The 23,407-nt window shown below is 43.3% G+C and overlaps 2 protein-coding genes across 8 annotated transcripts in view; one reads left to right on the top strand and one right to left on the bottom strand.

The window, feature by feature from the left end:
• The window catches only part of KIAA1958 (KIAA1958 ortholog), a 56,208-nt gene extending 49,118 nt beyond the window's left edge, over positions 1-7,090 (top strand). For 2 of the 3 annotated variants that reach the window (XM_032441534.1, XM_032441533.1), the window contains one exon: positions 984-7,090. The gene's annotated coding sequence lies outside the window, so the exon portion shown is untranslated. The remainder of the gene's footprint in view (positions 1-983) is intronic. The other variant, XM_015849843.2, reaches the window with a different exon arrangement.
• Positions 7,091-12,436: 5,346 nt separating this feature from the next.
• Positions 12,437-21,330, bottom strand: INIP (INTS3 and NABP interacting protein). Of its 5 annotated transcripts, none has more exons than XM_015849848.2 (5): positions 21,203-21,330; positions 20,970-21,047; positions 17,013-17,115; positions 14,247-14,337; positions 12,437-13,151 (listed from the first exon to the last, which is right to left on the bottom strand). In XM_015849848.2, the coding sequence occupies exons 2-5, from the start codon at positions 20,992-20,994 to the stop codon at positions 13,056-13,058; spliced, it is 315 nt and encodes a 104-aa protein (XP_015705334.1). In that variant the 5' UTR covers positions 20,995-21,047; positions 21,203-21,330; the 3' UTR covers positions 12,437-13,055. The 5 variants fall into 5 exon arrangements, with proteins under 5 accessions (XP_015705334.1, XP_015705332.1, XP_015705333.1 ...); XM_015849846.2 differs by having other exon boundaries at positions 21,189-21,321; XM_015849847.2 differs by having other exon boundaries at positions 21,151-21,314.
• Between the last annotated feature and the right edge of the window lie 2,077 nt (positions 21,331-23,407).

Below are 23,407 nucleotides of genomic sequence, written 5' to 3'. Positions count from 1 at the left end.
AAGGCATGGATTGGGAAGAATTGTGTCATGGCAGAGCCAGGGCTGTCCCAGTCCTTGGAGCAGTCCTAAGGGAACTGAGATTATGTATACTCTACATTTCTCTCCTGTCCAGCTCGTATTTACCCCTTTTTGTCTCTCTGCCTGAGGACATCCCATAAGTGCATTGACTTACATTGACTGACATGGTGTGTGGGTTGGTTATTCCTTCCAGCCATCAGCTGCAACTGACTACGGCTGACCAACTGGTCTTCCCCATCCCCAGCATCCTTCTCTCCATCCCTCTGTCCCTCTGACATTCCTCTCTCCTGGTATTTGTGACATAGGGGAAGGGGACTGCCCTGTGGAGGGCAGCCCAGCGTTCCCCTCCCTACTATCAAGTGACCTTGTGCTTTGGGGATAATGTGCTCAGGGCAGGCTGCCTCACTTTGAGTGCATGTGGTCTGTGTGATACACCATCACTCAGAGGCTCACATCTTAGCTCCCAACACTCTGCCTTTCCCTTCTTCTGTGCTTTTTGTAGGAATGCTTTCAAATCATTAAGGGAGAATGGAACTCAACAATGTGTTGAGGGCCAGTCTTGTGCCTGTGCACTGGCCTTCCACTGATGTCTTTAAACTGATTAGAGATGTCTGATTATCCTCCGTACATACATCCTGGACTGATACCAGACTGGAAATCAATTTGTCTTAGGCAGTGTGGGCAATTGGAAAGCAGGACCTCCTTGATGAATGTGTAGGAAGGAGGAATGCTGACAGGACGCAGAGCTGAGGTTTTATTTGCCTGAAATGAGCCAATGTATGCTAGGTTAGTGGGGATTCAGCTGTACACTACTAAGTGTGGCTGGTAGTGGATCTGCACTTTTTAACAAGGGTTCTTTGTTAAACATGAGCGTTAAAGAGATAATTGTCTTGCCTAATGTGAGTTGCTGTCCTTGTTCTTAAAAAGGGGATGTATTTTCTTTTATTTCTGTGCTTTCATGTAAGTGCTGGATCTGCACGCTCTGCTGAGGAAGAGTGTGAAGAGAAGGCAGTCCAGCATAAAGCATGGCTATCTTTCTAGCAGGAGAACTGGGACTGCACTTTCTGGGGATGGTCCCCATGCACCGAGCCTCCTTTGTAGCCAGGAGCACTGGCACATCATCCAATATCTCCCACGTCTGATGGCCCTGTGCAGGGTGAGCACCTGTGGGTGTCACAGCACCTCTCTGAAAAATCTGAGCCCTGGCCAGCCAGGTAAGGCCACTATGCTTTTGCAAGCTGAGCAGGGAAAGGCCACAAGCACAATTTGTTGATGGTGGTGGTGATGGACAGCCCTGTGTGCATGATGGACATATGCAACTGGCACATGGGACTGTGATGTATCTCTGCGTAGGTTTTGGAAAGCTGAAGACCAGCAGGAATGTGGAGGCTGGCTCTCCCTGATGCTCTACTGCATAACGTTAGCTGGCAATGGAGTGATCCTTTAGATGAAGACGGGTTCCTCAGAGCCCCAGCAAACAGTGTAGCTGCATGGCTGCCAGCTCTACCAGTGAAACCGGGTGCTGATTCCACCCTGCCCCTGGGACTCTGCTGAGGTTGTCTGCCAGCACCTCGACTCTTCTGAATCCAGCAGAGAGCCACTGACTGCAGCACAGCTTGGAAAGCCCCACAGCTTGGAGATACCTGTGAGCTCATTCAGAACTCTGACAATGGCCATTCACTGGAACATATTCAAAGCAATGGGGATGTCTAAAGCTTTAACTCCTAATCTGATGGGGAAAAAATCGGATTGGCACACAATTTACTTGTTACATGAACTGGTGGGTGTTAACAGTCTCTCAAATCCATGTCTCAAGTCAGGAATTTATTTTCTCACTGAATCATTTAATGTTGATTGGTAAGATGGACAAAATTTGTTTTTTGGTTTTTTGGTGTTTTGTTTTTTTTTTTTTTTAATACAAATGCCATTAAATGAGCTGTCTGTGCATTGGAAATGGACCTGCTGTTTCCAGGGGATTAAGACACTTCTACCTTCTCTTATATTCTGGTGCTCAGCATTCATTACACAGCAGTCACCTATCTCTGAAAAAAAAAACTAGTACCGTTTCAGATCTTTATTTGATCTGTTGTAGTTAATATAAGATTTACTCACAGTGTTTGGGATTTCATATGGTGAATGCTGACTTACTTTGATGTTAACTTTCATGGGGATTCCCAACCTTCGGGATTTTTGGCTAGCTCTGTTTTGTACAGTCCATAAGCGTCATGCAAATAGCCAAACTACCAAGCAGGGGGAAAAGAATCACGAAAATATACAATGTTCTTTGCAAATACTGTATTATTCTTACACTAGAAAAATAAACTCCTAACATTAATTTTGCTGACACTATCTTCACCATTTCAGCTGTTCTTGTTGTGAACAGAGAAGACTGCGGTGTTCCTCATGCCTAGAATTTGAATTGCTTTGTGAAGGCTTGTGATCCTGCTGAGGTTGTCTTCTGCATCATCATAGCGTGTTCTCAGCTGACCTGAATAACATGTAGCCTTAGGTAGCACCAGGTCTGCTCCACATTGCTCCTGCCAGGATTCCTCCTTCCTTTCTACTACATTGCATCCAGGCTGGGCAGCTCTGCACAAGGCTGGGTGTGAAAGGCAGAGCAGAAATACCCACAGCACTCAAGACTCACAGGCAAATTGTGACATGGAAAGTGTTACAGGAGTCTGCAGGCTGGCATGGGGAGAAGTGAGAAGTGGCTGGTAGTGCCCACAAGCCCCAAGTGCTGCTGGTGGGCAGAGCTCAGTATGGAATGCACCCCTGGGCCTCATGTTTCTACCTACTTTGTTGTCACAGGTGGGTCTGAAACGTGCAGGAGAGGATATCACCTGGCCACTGCTTCATAGTCAGGGCTCTGTCTGTGCCTGCATGACCAACATACCTCTGAGCCACCTCAAGACCTATCAGACAAACCAGGTTATTCAAGGCATAAAACAAAGAAATGGCAAAATATCTGAGTGTAGTGAAGGTAGTGGAAAGGCGGTAGAAAAGCCTGGCAAATGCAATAAAAGTTTTTGTGGTTTTTTGTGGGGGTTTTTTTTGTGCTTATTTTTTATTCTAAAAAGGCAAGCATAATCCTCATCTTTAAGCCATCCTTTAGTATCCCACTTTGTGTTACACTGGAATTAGAAAATCTTTTCCATTTGTTTTAATTATCTGCTGACTTTAATTCTGCCTTTGAAAAATGTTTTTGCTATGACAACCCCAGCTATCATGGTGAGCAGCGTTAGGGAAAAACAGCTAAAGTGAAGCTTTTATCTTTCCCCGCATGCAGCGTTTAATCTTTCTGATCTTTTAATGTGAATGTGTTTTCTCCCATTCTGAAAATTGACAAGATTAGGACCGTCTCTCCCAAAATAGCAGTTTCAAAAGCATGTTTTGCTTAAGCATAGCTAGTGCAGTACATAATCAACTAGCACAGTGTGAGAGTTCCTGTTAGCAGTCCACTGATTCTCAGAGTTAAACCTATGTCTAAGGCTAATTTCCACGTGCCAACTTTTCTAACTCTGCCTAAACTCAACTTTTTTAAGAACACTTTGTACAAAAAAAAATAATAAAAGTAGATTTTAATTCCCTTGTTTTATATAAAAAGGATGTGAAAAGATTCACTGTTCTGCCAAACAATAATATTTCTATGCATTGTGTCCTTCAGTGGTGTTGCTGTTCAGGTTTTGCATGTTTTCTGGATGTTCTGATATCCGTACATGTATGTGGTACTTGTAGAAATGCTGACCATTGCTGCTATGATCACCGCCACTGAGAAACTGAGAGCTGTACTCAAAGCTGTGCCAGCCAGCAGGTATTTCTGTGTGCGTCACAGTAAATCTCTGTGTTATGATGTTGTTTCCTGTGTTAAACCAGCGTTCAGTGCCTTCTGGAGGAGGAACAAACATGTTGCGGTGGGCAGGAGGTGCTGAACGTCTGGTGTCTCCTTCTGAACAGTTGATCACTTATCAGCTTGATGCTTAAAAAAGTACATAAAACATCTCATTTTTCTTTGAGGTATCTTCTGATCGGTTTTAATTTGGAGTAAAAGAATAAAGATGCCCCACCACCCTGATGGAGCTAAAGGCTCCTGCAGCCGTCTGCCAGCTGTGAATGTGAGGGGTAAGGGGGAATGTGCAGCACCCAAACGTTCCTGTGGGTAACAGGTCCGGTGATCATTCAAGCCTGTGAGAGCTGCTGTGGAGCTTGCTAAAAACGCCTGCTAATGAAAGCAATCCTCTGGTTACTGTAAGGAACTACCAGCTCTCCTAGCAGCTGTGAGCCTGCCCTGTAAACAAGTGTCAGCCTGGTCAAGTGGTGGATTCCAGTTCCTTTCCTGCATCCGCTGAAGCCACACGTTGCTGCCAAATGAGCCTTGGATGAAATTCAAGCCCAAGATTTTTAGTCTCGTTCTTTCCAATTGCTTTCATGACAGATGGGCCCTGTTTATCAAAATTCTGACACCGCATTTTCAGCTCCTTTTCCACCTTCCCCTTAGAATCTGGCAGTGTAACAGATACACACATGCACAGAATTAATTCTGACTTCACTAGGATTTTGACAGGCTGAAATCACACCATATTGTATTTGTACAACAGAAACAAGCTGTGGGTAAAAGCGTGATCTGCCACAGATCCCTGCCACCATCAGGCATGGTCAGCTGCAACTTTAAGGTCCATGAAACAGTCCTCCAGGACAGCAAAAAAGCTGGTAGAAGGTCTGGAAGGCAGGTGCTGTGAGGAGAGGTGGGCAGACCTGGGTTATCCTGTCTGAAGGAGGCAGAGGAGTGCTTACCGCTCTGCAGATCCTTGAGGGGAAGCAGAGGGACATGCTGGGCTCTGCTCCCTGGTGGGACAGAACATGAAGGAATGGCACACGACTGCACCTGGGGAGGATGAGACCAGGCACTGGGAAGCATTTCTTTACCATGAGGGCAGTCAAACACTGGAACAGGCTTCCTAGAGGTGTCTGATCCCCCACAGCTTTCAGTGGACAAGTAGAATCTGGGCAATGCTCTCAGTGACATGCTTTAACTGTTGATTAGCAATTGATGTTGAGTGAAGGCTCCTTCCCACTGGGTTGTTCTGAATGTTTCTAGTTCTTAGTCCTCCAGTCCAACCAATTGCAGAAACTGACCTACTAATTGCAACCTACTGTAGGGAACCTGTTTTGGAGTGGAGGATCTCCAGAAGTCTCTTCCAACCCCTATAATCTGGTGATTCTGCAACTCCATAATGGGTAATTGGCCATTATAGCTCCTTCCCACACACTGACCCAGCCTGCCAAAAGGTGTGTCAGGCTCCTGGAGAACTGTAGTTGTATATTCCCATCTTCACTTTGGCTGCAGCTATATCTACACTGCTTTCAGCTTAGATTTGAATCAGAAGAGCAACCAGAACCATTTATTTAGCTCTTTGCACACTGGAAATCCAGTTGTTGTTCTACAGATGCAAACATGGCATTAGGTTTTTGCCTATTGCCTGCAGTGTGTCAGCGGTTTTCCTGGCATTTGTTTGTTTTTCACCACAAGAAGCAAATGGGCTGAAGTTAACGCTGTAGTGGATTAGATGCCACCACCCCATCAGCGTGATGCCTTCTGTGTGCATGCTGTCTGTCATAAGCTCTCGTAATTGCATTTTGTCCTGAGAGCAGCTTGGTGCAGGAAAAGCTCCTTGCTTTTTATTATTGTTATTAAATAATAAAATAGAACCCTGTTGCATTTCTGTCTGTGCTGCTGAAAGGAGACAAGAGAGAATTTATCCATCCAAACCCTGCTGGAATTAGGGGACCAACTTAGGTTTCTTTGGACCCCTTTGCAAGCCCCAGTTATAATCCACTATATTAGGCACAGATGTTAACTTGAGCAGTGATACCTTTCTAACAACATTTTTAAATGCAGTTTTTCTGTGGGACCTTCTCATACTCACCTCTTGCCTCTGCATTTGGGAATTTATGTATTTGTTGGGGAGAAGGAAGATTTTAATACATTTTAATGCATTAATGCTTCGCAAATCCAGAATATCTGAGGGAGAAAGGAGGTTTACTGGATTTTATTTTCATTTTTTCTGAAGACATCAGGAAAATTGTCAACCCCAGCCCTTGTTTGGAGCTACCTGTTCAACTTCAAACCTGATTCATTCTGTATCTGAAAAAAATAAAATAAATGAAGAGACCTGGGGAAAAAAAAAAAAAAAGATGAAGAAAAAGGCTTCACTGATAAATGAGGAAAGATTCCATGGCCTTATTGAGCAGTAGGTCCCCAGATGGGTTCCCAAGTCCGCCAACCCTTTTACTTGATGGCTGGGTGGGTTTGAACTCACGTGGATGCCACTTGCTCTTTCTGCAGCAGATTTCTAAGAAGCGAACCTCAGATTGGGTGGGATCCTTGAGAACGATATCCCCATCAGTCTCATGACACCTTTGTGCCAATAGTACTTTTTTCCCCCTCTGCAAAAGGCTCCACTTCTCTTTACTGGGGGTGGAGTAAAGAGATGCTTTGCTGCCGTCAGTTGCACCACACTTCAGCCAGATGTCTCCTTAGCTTCCCCAAAAAACACTCCTTCCATGATTGAGTTGAGTGTAAGATTTATTAAATAAGAAGACAGTAAAATGAAGAGGTCTTTTTTGTTTGTTTGTTTTTGCTTTTTTTTAGTGGTCTGGATTTCATCCCTTGCTCACTTATCCAATAACTGGGCTTTTATGAAGCATGAGTTCACTCATACGTTAATTGGAGTATTCACTTTCACCAGTCTGCAGATTCCAGCGACACTCTGATCTTCATCAGCTCTGCTTTTATCCCCCTGTGATAACCTTTATCATGTCTGGTTCTGCTGCCTTAGAGGTTGATTTCACTGTCCGTACGACATTTGCTACTGCTGTAGTGTGACTTTTTATTTCTGTTTATTAATATTTGCATTGGTACAGCCTTAAACTTACTGAATTAAAAATCATTTCAGAGATAATCAAGGTAGTCATTGATGTCTGTGATAAGTGCATGCTTTATTCACAGTATTTTGTCTGTAATTAGGTGTAGCGACCGGTTCTCATATATTTAATAAACTGTCTTCTGCAACATTGGCTGCATTGTTTAATCAAATGAAAACCACTTACTTGGAATTCTGAGGTGCATTTGTGTGAAAAGCCTCACAGCCCTCTCGTAGTTTTCAAGTACGAATATCAGCGTAGTGGGAAGTTCCTGTGGACCTGTGAAGCATTCCAATTAGCAGAGAGCAAATAGGCTCAGCAAGAAATAGCTGCTGCCGTGCCCTGCTTTACCTCTGGGGTCATGTTACAGGGAAAAATTAAACAATTGCTTACGTCCTTCCCTGCTTAGGAATGTGCTTAAAAACAGGCTTGACTTTAACTGCGTGCTTGTTTAATCTCACTTTAGTATGAGTTAAAGCGTACAAACTATGAACACTTTGGAAGTCGAGTATTTTCTGGAATCTGCTCTGCTTACATTGGTTCCAAGGCACAGCAGAACTTCCTAGAATCATAGAACCACAGAATAGTTGGGTTGGAAGGGACCTCAGGGCCCACCCAACCCCTGCCATGGGAGCGCTGCTACCCAGCAGGTCAGGTTAGAACAGGGCCATCCAACCTGGCCTGGGCTGCCTGCAGGGATGGGCACCCACAGCTTCTCTGGGCAGCAATGCCAGGGCCTCAGCGCCCCCCAGAGGAGGAATTTCTTCCTAACATCTCAGCTAAATCTCCCTTCTTTTGGTTTAAAACCACCCCCCTTGTTCTGTCACTAACAGACCATAAGAATGTCCATCCCCCTCCTGACTGTAAGCTCCCTTCAGACATTGGAAGGCTGCAGTGATGTCTCCCCAGAGCCCTCTCTTCTCCAGACTGAACAAGCACAGCTCTCTCAGCCTGTCCAAGGAAGAGCTGCTGTTCATGGGGTGATGGCTGTGTTAGAGGAGGGTGAATTCAGCCGTATAAACCTGAGGGAAAAAAAAATAAAAAATAAAAAAAATTCAGGTAACTGACGTATTCATGTTGGGGACCTCAGAGCTGAGTGACAACATGGGTGTGGGACAGTGGAGAATATTGTTCCATGGAATGTTCTGCAGAAGGATTTCCATCACCTGGCAGATTCCACCAAAGAAATACCTGCATGCTGTCCATGGTGGTGCTGCCCATCAGCATAACCTCTGAGGGGCAGAGGCACCTTTCCAGAGGCCCTGCAGATCTTCAAGTGACAAGTGGCAAGAAAATGCAGGGGCTTTGGGATGAAGAGGAAGACAAGTAATGTATGGACAGGTGAAGGCCAAGGGCCTGTAAAGAGCTGGTGGTTTATTCTGTGGTATACTCCAAAGAGAAGCAGCTGCTCCTCTGAGAGCTGTGAGGAAACCATACACAGAAGAGACAAAATCCTATGTATACACAGGTCTGGCTTCTAGGTATTGCTCAGCACAGCCCTTCGCCTCTGACACACACAGGGCTGCAAAACCCATGAGTTTCAGCTCTGCGGAAAGTAGAACTGAACTATAGTGGGTGTAATAAAATTATAGTGGCATCATAAAAATGTATTGCTCTTTCATAAAGGAAATTCAGTGCCTGAATATCTTCTTCATCAATCTTCTTTCAGCTCCTCTCTGTAGGACTGAGGCTCTCCTTTTGAGGAATGTACGCTGAGTATCATCACTTACATCATAGTGTTCATCAAGACCCACCTGCCCATGGCCCACTGCAACACAAGGCCTCATCTGTTGTGCCTTGCAGGGAGCAGAAAGTGGGCTGAGCGAAAGCCCAGAAACAGCAGCAGCAAATCATAGGAAAAGCTATTCTAATCCCCTTTCTTTCTTCAACTATGCTCAATAAGTTTCCCATCTTTAACTTCGACGATGGCTTGAAATATCTGTGTCCGAGGGCAGCCGTGGAAAAGCCCCGCTCACACCTTTGCAATAGAGTTTCTCAGCTGGGTTGAGCCGAGGCAGCCTGACGGCAATGCTGACACCTCATGGCCAAACGGAGGAGCTGCTGATGTTCCGCTTTGGCTTTCTTTTTTAACGCCTCCTCCTTTATCTCCGTCGTCTGAGTATGGAGCATCATTCCCAAGTCGCTGTCACACGGCTGTACTAAAAACTGCAAAACCCGTGTTTTATCTAATGACATTTAATTCACCTTTTTGCTTTGCCTCGACATATCCTTGTATCTGTTTCAGCAGTGGCTCATGTCCTTCATGTCAGCCCGTCAGCTGTACCTGCATGCAGCCGTCCCCTTGTGAGGCAGTGCCTCCTGGCAGTGAGGATGGGGTGCAGCTGCCCCTGTGTGCAGACAGAGCTGTGGGCTGGGGAAGAATCTGAGGGTGAGAGTGAAGGAAGGTGGTAAAGGAGGCTGGCAGGAACACCATAGTACTATAACAGCTCCCCTGGTACTACACCTTGGCTATTTTATATGTATATAAATACAGGGGCCAGCTCATGGCTGTCTTTCAAAGCAGGGACATTTTCTGGCTGTGCCTCATGCAGTCAGAATATCTCTATTTTAAACATTTGCAAACATCATAAAACAAAGCAGCAGTGCCTGGAATAGCAAGCCTGAGGGGAATTATTGCTTTTAACATGAGCGGAGGGCTCGTGGTGAGGAGGAGAGACGCCAAGCTGATTACTCTGCGCTCATTCAAACACAGCAGGGAGGAGTGACACCGCAGGGACAGTCAGTTGTGTCCTATATCATCCTGATATAACAGCCTGCACGAGCCTGGAGCTGGGTCAGAGCTGGGGGAATGTGACACTCCTTCCCTTTCTGCTTGGTCACCTTGCATGCTCATGAAGGACAGAGCTAAACTTGCAGGACATCTATGTGGCACACAAATAGATACTGACCAGCTGCAAGTTACACTTCAGGAAGGCCTAGGATAAAGCAGGGGTCAAACACAAGTGCTGAAGGTGGTATCAGCCCCAGAAGCAAGGTCTTTCCAGTCAGGAGCATTCTGTTGTTAGTTTAATTTAGTTTTTTTTCCCAGTGGTGTTAGATTTTGTATTTGATGTGGCTTGTGCTTTTGATGTTAACTAACAAACTCCTGCAAAGTCCCCTGCCTACCTTAGGCGTCAATAAAAATCCCATTATAGATGGTTTTATCATTTCAGCACTGCCCTCTTGTGCTTTTTGTAATACCTCTGTTACACACAGGGAACGCCATCTTGGAGGCTTTTAGACATGGCTAGGAGTTAAAAACTGCTCTTTTCAGGACTGGTGTTTACAGACTGCTTTAACTCCTGGAGCTCAACAACACGTCAGAGGTTGGAGTAGAGGATCTTAGTGGTCTTTTCTAACCAGAATGATTCTGTGACACCAGGAGTAACATCACATTTGATATGCTGGAAGGTACAGGCTTCACCTCCAGTCGGTTTCAGCCCTGACAGGAGCCTTACCAGCTCACTTTCTGTGTGTTGGTGGGATCTTTAGATCAGGAGTCCACCCCCAGGAGATGGTGTTTGGTTGCACACGTTCAATCACAGATTTGCAATAGGCTGTTGAAGGCCAGAAGCATAAGGATAGATGTGAGCAGCTGCCTTGATGCCCAGGACCTGAATAAGCTGAGCGTCTCTTAAGGACTGAGCTCTCACTCTTGGGCAGGCTGAGTGTCTTCCTGCATTGCAGCCCCTCTGTATTCTTCTCCACCAGCAGAACTGAAGATGGTAACAGTAACTTCATTTTTTCCTCAGTCAAAGAAAAAGAGCAGACGGCTACAAAGAAAGAAGCAGTGGTTCAGTTCCTTCAGTGCTTCAGCCTGTGACTTCTTTACCTCTTGACAAATTATGACTCTTGCCATCACTTAACCTCGATCTCACTGTGCTCATCGGTAATGCTGTTAAGTGTAAGGAGTCCTCATTTTCAGGGCTAGCTCTTACCCAGCATCTGGGGCATACAAGGGCTCTGATCAGACTCTACACCAACAACCTCTGCTAAGTGGAAAGGATAATTAATGCTGTAGCAAGTGAAATAAAATGATTCACACACTGCACGTGTGAAGGTGGTCTTATGTACACTGGTCAGCACCAGATTACAAGCCTCCTGCTCTTAAATGACCAAGATAATGGACACTGCCAGATGCACAACAGCCCAGGCACATCCTCGTGCAGGAATATGCAACTACTGATCGGAATTTAAGCATGCAGTCAATTTCAACAGGAGAAAAGCTTTTGCTGAGGTTACCTTATAGAGATAATTATTTTAATACTGATTAGCAGCAGAAAAAATGCAGCAAGACAAACTGATGGAACTGACACTAATTGCTGGAGGGTGGTTTCTAAGACAGAAGCTTCCACATACAGCTTTTGTATTTCTGACAGTTAATTATACCTAGATATATCAACAAGTCCCTCACAATCACATTGAATAATTTCAGCCATTACAATTTAAAAATATTACAACAGCTGTGTCAATTTTTCCCCCCTCTTTCAACTACCTCTGAGCCAGTCCCTAGATTTGCAAAAGCAGATTTATTCACCTTCTTCTGTACACGAAGATTACCAGATTCTTTTCTTCAAAGCCTCAACATGCTCAGCTCACACTAATGAATAATTTGAGTAGTCAGGACAGCTTTGTGATGAAATTACTCTTGGTAATTAAAAGCCAAAAACCTACAGAGACCCAAACACTGAAAATGGAAGTGAAGAAACCCTTTTCTCTACTGTAATTTTCTATAAAAACCATAACCACTGCCATGACTCACATCAAATCCCTCAAAAAGCAAATGGTATGAATAGCTGATACTGCAGTTGCACATCTTCTACCCCTACCAGACCTCTTCCATACAATTCTCCTTCTTAAAAGGATTTCAGTACATCACAGCTTCTGCACAGCTCCATACTCAGCTGAAGTACATGGAAGTGCTGGCATTTTCTTCATACTTTCACCAATCTCTTTGCTCTCTGCACATAAGGAATTAACAGTTAATAGTGCCTACAGCTCAGTAATGCTCACCTAGGTGAGGCAATCTCCTGCAGAAAGAAAAAAGATGGAATGCCACTTGGAATTTCTGCAGTTTGCTTCCTGCACTCTTTATGTGCTGTCCATGCTCCTGAATTCACTTCTACAACCCCACGGACTATACAGGTAAGGTTCTGCACAGGCCCAATATGCTTCAAATAAGCACCAATTTAACTGATGCGTTCCAAATGCTGACTTTCACCTCAGTCCTTTTTTGCTTCTTGAATCCTGCCTCCATAGGAAGAACAATCAAGGTACAGTTTTACTGCTAAAGCTGAAGACACAAAAGCATCTCTGTTTTTCGTATTGGTAGCAGTCACAAAAGCAAAAGATTTCACTTCAGCATGGAGATGCAGTTGGTTACCACAAACAAAAAAGGCCAGGACTAAAGCAAACAAAAATGAAACACACCTGAAGCACTGAAAAAGACAACTTCATGATGCTTGAACTGAAATGTCCTTGCACACTTCCAATCTGAAATTAGAGGATCTTCATTTTATTGAAAGACTTCTTGAAACAATTATTTTTTCTCCCATTCTCCTTGGTGATTTTAATTCATTTTCATAGTTCACAAAATAAAGAGGTAGGTACCCCACAACAAAGGACTTGTGAAGACCAGATGATGCTGTAACAGCAAACAGTATGAGAACAGTAATGCCCCTGCATGTTAGAAAACAAAAGGGACTTACTGATGTGCCTGATAAATTCATGTTGGCTTTGACACAAAAAAAGTGACTTCCTCTTTCATCAAAGTAAAAACTTGGTACTTGTATACTTTGTCAGCATTTATGACCTTTATTATTGTGTACATCTCTTGATGACTCGGGCTTGGCCATTTATTAAAAAAGGAAGAAATGAGCAAGCACCATGCACTTGACACACCAATGAGGTCTTATGCTTGACCTCATCCTGAAATATGGAAAAAAACCTCTGTTCAAGAACACTGCTTTTTCAGTTGAGCTTGTACTTCCAAAGGCAACCACAAGAATACCAAATGAAATAGGATTTAAAAGTCAAAAATAAAGGAATTAAAAGATCAGACAGTTCCTGCTATGGCTAGAATCAGACTTCACAGTTCTGAGAAACAGCATCGCTCATTCTGCCTCTAGTCGAGGTAAGACAGGAAGAATAAGATTTCCAAATGCAGAGTCTTGAGTTATGAAGTATCCTGAGGAATGTGCGTGTGCATGCTGGAAGAAGAAAAATACTTGTTAAAGCTTGTACAATTCAATTGAATACTTGTACAATTCAAGACTATAGTTTTTGCAGCATTAAACAGTGTTTCTCCCAGTCTGCTCTTCAGCTCTGACATTCCAACTTAATAACACCATTTAAAGTCAGACACATTTGAGAAGGGCCTATCAACTGTATAACTTGGCCATTCTCTGCTGCTCTCTTCTCTTGAAATCCCACAAAGGTAAGGAGAATGGTAGGTGAGCTCCTGCTTTTCTTCTCAATGACTTCACACTTGCACTTGTGCTGATGTCACATGTGACTGTATACCAGAAGGGTGCATCAAACAACCTGAGGTTGCATGTACAAATGCCATACAGTCACACACTTCTGGAACATCAGCATCGTGCTCAAGTGATATACATATGCTTGCTCACTGGAAGGGGACATCTGCCGCTTATGGATCTAGACAGCCTTAGTACAATTCTATACGGCCCTTTCCAGTTCAAAGACTGGGCAACTTGTGGCTTTTTACTGTTAAAAGGAATACAACAACGCATAAAAGATACATGAATAGGGTCATTAGTTTGCATCTCCATTTTTTTTCCTATGCTCTCTGCCAAGTTATGCTGGAACAGCAAGGAAACAAGAGGCCATGCACTGGCTTTCTTGCTCAGTTTCCCATTTCAACACTGAAATCAACTTCACCCAGCATGAGCAAGATAATCCATGAATATTAAAGTTTCCCAAGTCTTCTGTTGGTATTCCTCAGAACTGCAGGGTATTTACTTGGCACCTCCTCAGATTCTAACAAGGAAATCTGTACCACTAGTGCCCTCCCTGCAATTCAAGAGACATTCCTAAGCCTGATAAAAATGACAGAGATGAACAAAATGTCTGTGATTATGCTGTATGTTACAACCCTCCAACTATACTGAGAGGGAAGCTGATAGGTTTAAACTCATAATAAAAGATTAAACTTCAGTTGTGACCAATGTGTGAAACCTAACTGCTAAAGATTTTTTCATTCCCCTAAGAGGAGGACTGTTCTTTGAGGGGAACCACACCTGAAACAGAGCTAAGCTGAATGGAACCCTTCTGAATTAGCTCACCTGCAGTGCAGCCTTCTGCTGAGCTGCAATGTGCTGTTGTTCAGCATGGTCACGGAAATCCTTGTTGAGAGGTGATCTTGCAAGTGCAATGCTGCAAAAAAAGAAAAAAAAAAAAGAACATCACCACCACAGTACATACCCACGGATAAAACTGCCATTAACTTTCACAGTTTAGGATTTACTTGATTCGTGGCTTGACTTTATTTGAAAAATATATCTGTTAACATAAGTAAGAAAGGGAAAACAGAGTGACCACAGCTGTATCATTTGACCTAGTGAAACCAACTGATGAGAAACTAAGCCTGGGAAGCTCACAGTCCTGAAGCCTGTTCTGGATTTCGCCCAGTGGTGAAGTCCCACTAAAGTCAGTGGAACAAGTGGAATACAATCATCTGCAGTTCTGAAAGCTGCAGCTTCGTGTTTTCGCCATACCTCAGTCACTCCATGATTGCCCCAAATCACTGCTACAAACAGAAGCACTAACAGGAGCTCTACAGTCCTCAGTGTAAAAGTCAGTTCTTGGACAGTACGTTCACTGCTTGTAGTAAGAAAGCTTCCTATCGACATAACCAAAACAATGATCCCCTGACAACAGCTTAGGGTACACAAAATTGATTTTGCTTATCTCAGTGCAGCTTATACTAGGTTTCAAATTAAAGTTTATAAGCAGTTTTATTTTGCTCTTGTATCTTGAGACTAATTCAACTTGCTAAGCAAACATAAGAAATTAAAAGGAGATGTTTTCTCTCGCTCTATGTAATTAAAACAAGCACTCATCCTCCAGATAAAAATCGGTGAAGATTGCCATTAGAGCTGTAATGCAAGGCAGCTGACAGCTCTCTCTCAAACTGGCTCTAGATACTGATGCTCAAAAAGTACAGTTCCGCTGACTCAGAAACAGAAGTATGAAGAACAACAAGGGATCCAAGGAAATTCATCAGCTGATTTTTCCTAGCAGCAATGATGTCAACATCTGATTTGCTAAATAAAGTTTAACAAGCATGGTTGCTTTCGAAAAAGATCTAAGAGTAAGATTAGCTAAATAAGTATCATGTAAGCCAGGTAGAAATCGCTTAAGCATATTTCATGACAAAAATGAAGATAAGCATCATTGCTGGAGAAAAATTTTATTTAAAAGAAAACATTTTCCTTTATTTTGAAGACATTTCTGTTACATTCAATTCTGTGTCCTCTAACTTTTCAGTATGACTTTTGTCTTGAGGCTTCATCATAGGCTGACACACCTTAGAGCACTTAGCTTTTCTTAATATCAAATGCTTTCTAGTTACTTGATCCTAATTATTCTTTAAGGAAGACTTTGGTTGAGCAAACACATCTGTTTCCCTCCTGCTCAAATGGAAATTAAGTAATCCAAAATTCACTGCTGGTGAACAATTTCAAATACTAACATGTGCAAGGTGTATCTGACTGGTGGATGAAGGGAAGGTGACCGATGTCATTTACCTGGACCTGAGCAAGGCCTTTGACATGGTCCCCCATCACATTCTCATCTCCAAATTGGAGGGAGGTGGATTTGATGGGTGGACAACTAGATGGATAAGCAATTGGTTGAAAGGCCGCAGACAGAGGGTGGTGGTCAATGGCTCTATGTCCAGGTGGAGGCCGGTAACGAGCGGCGTCCCTCAAGGGTCTGCCTTGGGACCTATGCTCTTTAACGTCTTTATTAATGACATCGATGAGGGAATGGAGTGCACCCTCAGCAAGTTTGCTGATGACACCAAGCTGAGTGGTGCAGTCGATACAGTAGAGGGAACGGATGCCATTCAGAGGGACCTTGACAGGCTGGAAAGCTGGGCTCGGGTGAACCTAATGAGGTTCAACACGGCAAAGTGCAAGGTTTTGCACTTGGGCCGGAAGAACCGCAGGCACCTGTACAGGCTGGGAGGAGTTGTCCTTGAGAGCAGCTCGGCAGAAAAAGACCTAGGGGTCCTGATAGATGAGAAACTTAACATGAGCCAGCAGTGCGCTCTGGCAGCCGGAAAGCAAATGGGATCCTGGGCTCCATCAGGAGAGGGGTGGTCAGCAGGGATAGGGAGGTGATCGTCCCTCTCTACTCTGCTCTTGTGAGGCCCCATCTGGAGTACTGTGTCCAGGTGTGGAGCCCTCAGTACAAAAAAGATATGGAGATTTTGGAAAGGGTCCAGAGGAGGGCCACAAAGATGATCAGGGGGCTGGAGCACCTCCCCTATGAGGACAGGCTGAGGGAGTTGGGTTTGTTCAGCCTGGAGAAGAGAAGGGTGCGGGGTGACCTCATTGCAGCCTTTCAGTACCTGAAGGGAACTTACTCCCAGGAGGGGAGTAAACTCTTCGAAAGGGCTGATAATAGCAGGACTAGGGGAAATGGTTTTAAGTTGAAGGAGGGAAGATTTAGGTTGGATGTTAGGGGAAAGTTCTTTACTAGAAGAGTGGTTAGGTCCTGGAACAGGCTGCCCAGTGAGGTTGTGGATGCCCCGTCCTTGGAGGTGTTCAAGACCAGGTTGGACAGGGCCCTGGGCAACCTGATCTAGTAAAGGCGTATGTTTGGTGGCCCTGCTAGGCAGGGGGGTTGGAACTACATGATCCTTGAGGTCCCTTCCAATCCGGGTAATTCTGTGATCTGTGATTCTGTGATTCTGTGATTAGTGAGATGGTCAGCAATCACTACTGGTAAGTCATTTAAGTAAGTTCACAGCTTACTCAATTTCTTTCCCCCCCACCCTTCAGTTTAACTAGTGATGTCCGAACAGGTCTAAGAACATAAAATACCTGGCTCCAGGGTGATTTGTGGAAGACTGGTTTTGCATAAGTAATTTTCTCTTCTCCTTGTCTAGTTCTGCCAGGATTGCAACCCTATTTTTATTCTGGAAACCTGGTGAGAATGACAGAAAAATATTAGAAAGATTTACTCAATTTCTGCGGCCCAACTCCAGCTTTGTGGAATTAAAAGTCTCTGTGCAATATGACATTATGATGAACACACTAATCTTCAAAGCTTTGCTCCAATCCAAAACGCTATTAATAAGAAGGATTAATTTTCCTCTTCTCATTTTACAACCTGAAATAGCTTCCTTAAGCTATCATTCATATTAATACGTTTTAAAATAAAGGTCTCTATCTCAAGTTAGACCCTACCTCCTCCCAAGCCACTTGGGGAGCTACAGCCATGTTACATGACCAGACAGCCTCCCTTTCAAAGGAGAGGTAAACCAGATTCTACATTTAAAATGCAGTCAAGGAAAGTATGATAACAGTGTAATATAATCCCCTGACCTAATTTTTCATGCCAGTCACCTAAAACTGTAGTACAATATTTACATATGCAATAAGTAAGGATGAGACCAACAGTAACCTTGCATATGTGCTTGTACATGAAGTGACAATCTCTTACTCAATTCATGCAGAAATTCAATTGGAAAAACAGAGAAGCAACAGTAATGAGCTCAAGATGTTGGAACATAGCTGGATGCGCATTCTGATGGAGGCAAGGGCGGTGAGACCCTGCCAGCAAGTCGTGATTCAACATATCTCAGTTGCAGCTACCTCAGATCTTCTCATTAATTCTGGAGACAATACAGTAACTATACAGGAACTGAAGTACTTCTAAGACAGCACAAGCTAAGGTCACCAAGTCTGCATATATCTTCTACACAGTTTTCAGGCAAAAGGGTTAAAATTTGACATGCTACCCAGTACCCTTCTGCCAGTGCTGGTTTATCCTCAAATGCATAAATCTGAGTGCATGCTTGGAAGACGGACAATATGGTGACTCAGACAAGAAAAAGGAGAACACTTTTTAATATGTTACTATCAGCAAAAAAATAAGAACTAAATGTACTTACATTTATCATGAGGCAGATGTTATGATTCAGAAAGCTTTAAGACACTTGTAAGAATAACATTTTATTTGCTGTTTTTGGACTACGATCAGAAACCAAGCAAGACTATGATCCTTCCTTCTAGTGCAACTCTTGCTACAGAATTGCACATCTATGGAGAGATTTGAAGGAAACTTTAATTGCTGTTTTTTCTTTTTCCTCCTCAGAGAGTTTTATTTATGTATTTATTAATAGTTTGCTCCAGAACTCAGTCATTACCCATCTGCCATCCTCTGCCCTGAAGAAAGAGTCGCTTGAAAGAATTTGTCAGTGATAAATAGAAAAAACCCTACTTGGGAAAATGAATCTAACAAATACAAGTCATTTCCTCAGCTGAGTACCACGGAGATCCTACCAGCAGCAATTTTAATCTGTTCTTAAAGCAAAATAAAACCTGCTCATTTAAAAGTGAACAATTGAGAGAAGGGGGCAAGAGAAATCCATTTTAGTGAGAAAAACTGGCATCCTTACATCATCATTTATCAAACCTGGCAGTCCCTTCAGATGTTCCCTGCTCAGGCCCCTCCACTACTGCACTTCAGTAAAAGACCAACATGTAATAGCTATCTAAGTTACCTATTTGGATTGCAAGGCATGTAAGTTTCTATCTGTCATTTTTATTCTGCCTCTCAGCTTTCTTAAGGCCACCTCCCCACATCCTTGACCTCCTATCCATTCTACAAGTCTTTAAAAAAGTAAATATGAAGGAGAACCTAACCACCTAATGCCTGGGAGAAAAGATGGAGTTACTCTACTTTGATTTTCTCATCTCCCTATGGCTAGTGGCATAACAAAACATCATCTATCATTATATTGTATAGCAATACTTTCAGTAACAATTTATACTCTCATATACAATTAATATGAAAGCATAACTGTGAAACAAACAACACACTAGCCATTCAGTAAATTAACAAAAGATACACTAGTATTCTGTCTGTCTCTCTAGTCAACAGCAGTGTGCATCAGTAAATGTAATCCACTGACTGCTTTATGGCTGTGTGTTTGCCCAGCAAGGAGATCTGCAACAGCCCCCATGTACTGCACTTGCACACAGATCAGACTGAGATGCAGAGCAGAGCAGTTTATAGATTATATAATTCAATGTAAAACACCACAGTCTTCCTCTTTAAAAGGCAGCCTGCAAACAGAACGTGAAGTCTACCTGCTCAGACTGTGTAATGTAAGCGTGCTCTAAGACAAAAATCTGAACAAACACCAGAACAGCAAGAGATTTTTGCAGAACTGCTCTAATTTGAAGCTTTCAATCCCGCATTTATCTCAAGAGCTTACTTCTGCCATCATTACCAGAACTCTTCTTCCTGGAATCATTCAGCCCTGTCTGAAGCATGAACTCTATTGCTTCCATCTGTGGAGATCTGAAGTACAGTTCCTCCTGCAGCACCACAACATTCATCTCAGGGGGTTTCCCCAAGGGGACCCTACACACGCAGGGTCTTTGATGCAATAACATGCTAGGTGAGCTCTGGTCTTGCTGCACACAAACAATAGCCTTACAAAAGCAACCTCATTAATGCACATTGCCTAAGTATTGTGAGGTGCTGTAGCAGCAGCAGCATCGTATTATGAAGAATGTTTAAGTAAATACTCCCCTCCCCACACACTTTTTTTTTTTTTTAATGCTGTAATCAGTTTCATGCAATCAGTGTAATCACTTTCATGTGGTAATAAAGCCCTGAAAGTGAGGCTTTCATTAAGTCCTATCTGTTTTTGCTGTACAAAACAGCTGCAGATTCTCATCTTTGAAATTCTAATAAAATAAGTGCTTTCATAAGAGAGGTCCCTGAGCTAAAGCTTCCAAAAACTCTTAACCTTTGCAGTCTGAATTTGGAAGCATCAGGAAGCTGAATTAAGTCCATCTAGTTATGATTAAAGGGAAGGAAAAACCTGGCACAAAAATGTTCTGCATGCAGCCCAAGTAAGTTCTAGTGTTCAGAACTCTCCCAAGGAGTGTTTCAGAAAATTCCTCTTTTGTTTTTTTTTCTTTGTCCAAGAATAAACATGGTAGAATGAATTACTTGAACAGAACTGATATGCACACCATACAGCAAGCTGAAAACACAGCATTTCCCTCATACATCTACACTATTGAACTACATCTGGCCACCAGAAAAATACAGAAAATTCAGAAGCCCTAAGCTGTTAAATATATGTTGAATGTAGCCCATGGAATTTTGAGGGAAGCAATCCTAAGGCAATCTTACAGTAAAATTCCCCACTACTTCCCAGTAAATTCACATATGTATTTAAGAAAAAAGCAGCTTTAAACACTAAGTGACATCCTATCCCTTGCACTGATTCTGACTTGGTATTTACAAACTAAAGCAAGAGTTGCCATTACAGAACCTTCAAATCTGCAAAGAGATCCCTATTCGCAGTACTCTTCTCTCATCACTTTTACAGAATCCCAATAAGCTATACAAAAACTACCTTCTTTTGGTCAAACAGCAAGTAAAACACATCTTTTGGACCAACACATTTCTTCTGTGTTTATTTTGAAATTTGAAAGCACATAGAAAAAGGAAAGTATCTAAAATATAAGAAAATACAAGTATCTAAAATATAAGAGCCTGGTAGCCCTTTCTGTGCTTTCCTGGTAAGGGTACTGACACAGCACTGGGAAACTGAATTCACTTCTTGTAATCAATAAGCAAAGAACTGTCCCTTGGAGGCTTCCTTCTCCTTAACTTTTCCATAGATGAAAGAAGCTTTGGAGCTTCATTAAGACTTCCAGAGAGAGAAGAGAGCGATTTAAACCCCTCCTTCCTACATATTAAACGTGTAATCTGAGGGCTGCTGTGCCCAGAGTCCTGCTATCAGAGCCTACCTTGTCCCGAGGGATTCGCTGCCATCCTTCAGCTCCGGACCAGTTTCACACAGCTCAAACGTTAACCTCACCGATAACCTGCAAACCACACACACACAGAATCACACAATGACCCGGGTTGGAAGGGACCTCAAGGATCATGTAGTTCCAACCCCCTGCCTGGCAGGGCCACCAAACATACACATTTACTAGATCAGGTTGCCCAGGGCCCCGTCCAACCTGGCCTTGAACACCTCCAAGGACGGGGCATCCACAACCTCCCTGGGCAGCCTGTTCCAGGGCCTAACCCGCCATCCCGACCCGCTCGCGCCGCTCCGTCCTCTCCACACGGCCTCAACCAATCAGCTCACGGCAAACATGCGTGACGTCACACGCAGCGCGACGAACCTCTCCCAGCCCTACGCTTCTCCTTCCCCTTCCGGGTGGCGAGGCGATTTGATTGACGTGGACAATGACCAATAGGATTCAAAGAGGCGGGTTCGCCCCGCCTCGCTCTGTAATCACGGCTGGTTTCCACGCAACGCGCCGCCATTTTGGCTGTGGGCGGGCTGGGTGGTGCGTGGTCAGCCGCCTCAGCTCCGGCTCTTGGCAGCCGTACCTTCCAGCACAGTGAAATCAGTTATTAAAACACTAACAAACAGATAACGCCATCGGGTAGCAAACATGCCCCAGCACTGACCCGGGGCTGATCGAGAAGGCAGCTATGCAGCCGTACTGTAGCTTTATACACAGGGTTTTCTTTCAGTTTTCATGAAGTAAAGAACTCTGTGTGTGTGTTTGTGTGTTATTTCAATACGTAGCACTGAGATTGCAGATGCTTAGTGGGCACTTTTAATCCACTGGGGCTGTAGAGACACCAGGCCGCTTACATTCATGTGCCTCACCAAGTTCCCAGCTGCTCGCCAGCATCCAGGCTTCAAGTGGAACTTGTAAAAGCCGGAGTTGTTTGACTTGAGATGGAATTACTCATATTGGTAAGAATGTAGAGAGAGCGGCTGCCAAATGCCATGCTATTCCATTATCTTGGACAACCCGATACATACTTTGGTGCTGCTGCAGACAGAACAGATTATGCAGAAATAATGTGGGGGAATACACAGTATCTGCAATGTCCATTTGACTGGAAACAGTACGCTTTTTCATGCAAGTTTTCCTATATTTGTATTATGTATACATGTTCTGGGATGGGAAACATTCCATTGACCAAAGATGTTGCTGTTTATGCATTTGTGCTTGCTCTCAAGCCCTCTCTGAGAGTGAGAACTTTAAAACTGGGCAGATTTATGTCTGGAGACTTGTGACTTCCAGATTTAGGATGTGGTTCCACAGACTGTTTGCCTGGTGAAACCTGTCTTTGTGTGTTAGTGTGTGTTGATGAAAAACCCAACCGGCACTTGAGCAACCAGCAAATAGCTGACAATCACAGGGAGCTTTCTGTTTGCTTTGGAACTACTAAAGTTGTGTTAATACTGCTGGAGGTAAACATTGCTGCTTTATGCACATATGGCCATTATTTTCAAATCCCTTTGTCTAAACAGCTGACTGAGCTCCTTCCCTCTGATTTTTTTTTTCTTGATTTATTTAAATAATTTCTCATTTTCTCTCGAAAGTTATCATATGCTCTGTTTTTTCTCCTTTTTAATTATATTGTCTTGATCTGTGGTTTACTTCATGTGCAGGTTTTGTATGCTGTCCTTAACTATTGAGAAGCACTGTGGGTAAAGAACGGTGCAGAGCTCAAGATGATGATCCAAAGCAGGAGTATTTCACTGCATTTTTATGCCAGAATTAAGGTGCAAGTAATTATGGGAAGCTGCAATTAGAGTCAAACAGGCTGAGCAGTTCTTTAACACAGCAAATGCTAGTGACAAGATTTAAGGAGTGGACCATGGTTCTTGTCTGAGAGCGAGGGAAGAGGGCAGAGAAAGGAAAAATAGTAAGGTAAAGATGTGGAGTCATCAGCAAGGAAGCTCAGTTGCAGAAAGGCTTAGATCTATAGAAGTAAGATGAAAATTAATGACACTTAGCCTTGAGCATCTGTCTGGAAATATGGTGCTGCCTCAAGTAAAATGATTGGCTTTGAAAGAAGTTTCATATCAGCACATTAATTTCCTCTTTGAGCTACAGAAATAGGAACACAGGTAACTCTTGAAAGGAATGAAGCCTAATCTCTAGTACATCAGAGTACTTTCATTTTCCCTAAAATTCTTCCTTCATGTTCACCATATCAAATAAAGCGTATAAAATGTAGCACTTATATAGTAGCTATCAGATGAGGTAAGCTTAAAACTGAGGTAAAGAAATTATATACCTGTTTTTTGGCTTAAGTGAAAATGGGCTGTGCAGGGATGAACATGTGATTTTTCATTTGACTGCTGGTTAACACAGACTTCTCTTATCTGTCACAAGTGCACTGTATTTCCGCTGTCATGTTTATT

The sequence above is a fragment of the Coturnix japonica genome, chromosome Z (assembly GCF_001577835.2).
Source record: "Coturnix japonica isolate 7356 chromosome Z, Coturnix japonica 2.1, whole genome shotgun sequence".
Taxonomy (NCBI): Eukaryota; Metazoa; Chordata; class Aves; order Galliformes; family Phasianidae; genus Coturnix; species Coturnix japonica.
This window is presented reverse-complemented; position numbering and strand designations above follow the sequence as displayed.

What these genes read in the sequence shown, in the direction of transcription:
- INIP (XM_015849848.2), bottom strand. Translation starts at nt 20,994, where the DNA reads ATGGCAGCGAATCCCTCGGGACAAG. An exon ending in AGCGAATCCCTCGGGACAAG is followed by an intron (nt 17,116 to 20,969) that starts GTAGGCTCTGAT and finishes CATTCTCACCAG; the next exon opens with GTTTCCAGAATAAAAATAGG. An exon ending in AGCAGAAGGCTGCACTGCAG is followed by an intron (nt 13,152 to 14,246) that starts GTGAGCTAATTC and finishes TTCTTCTTCCAG; the next exon opens with CATGCACACGCACATTCCTC.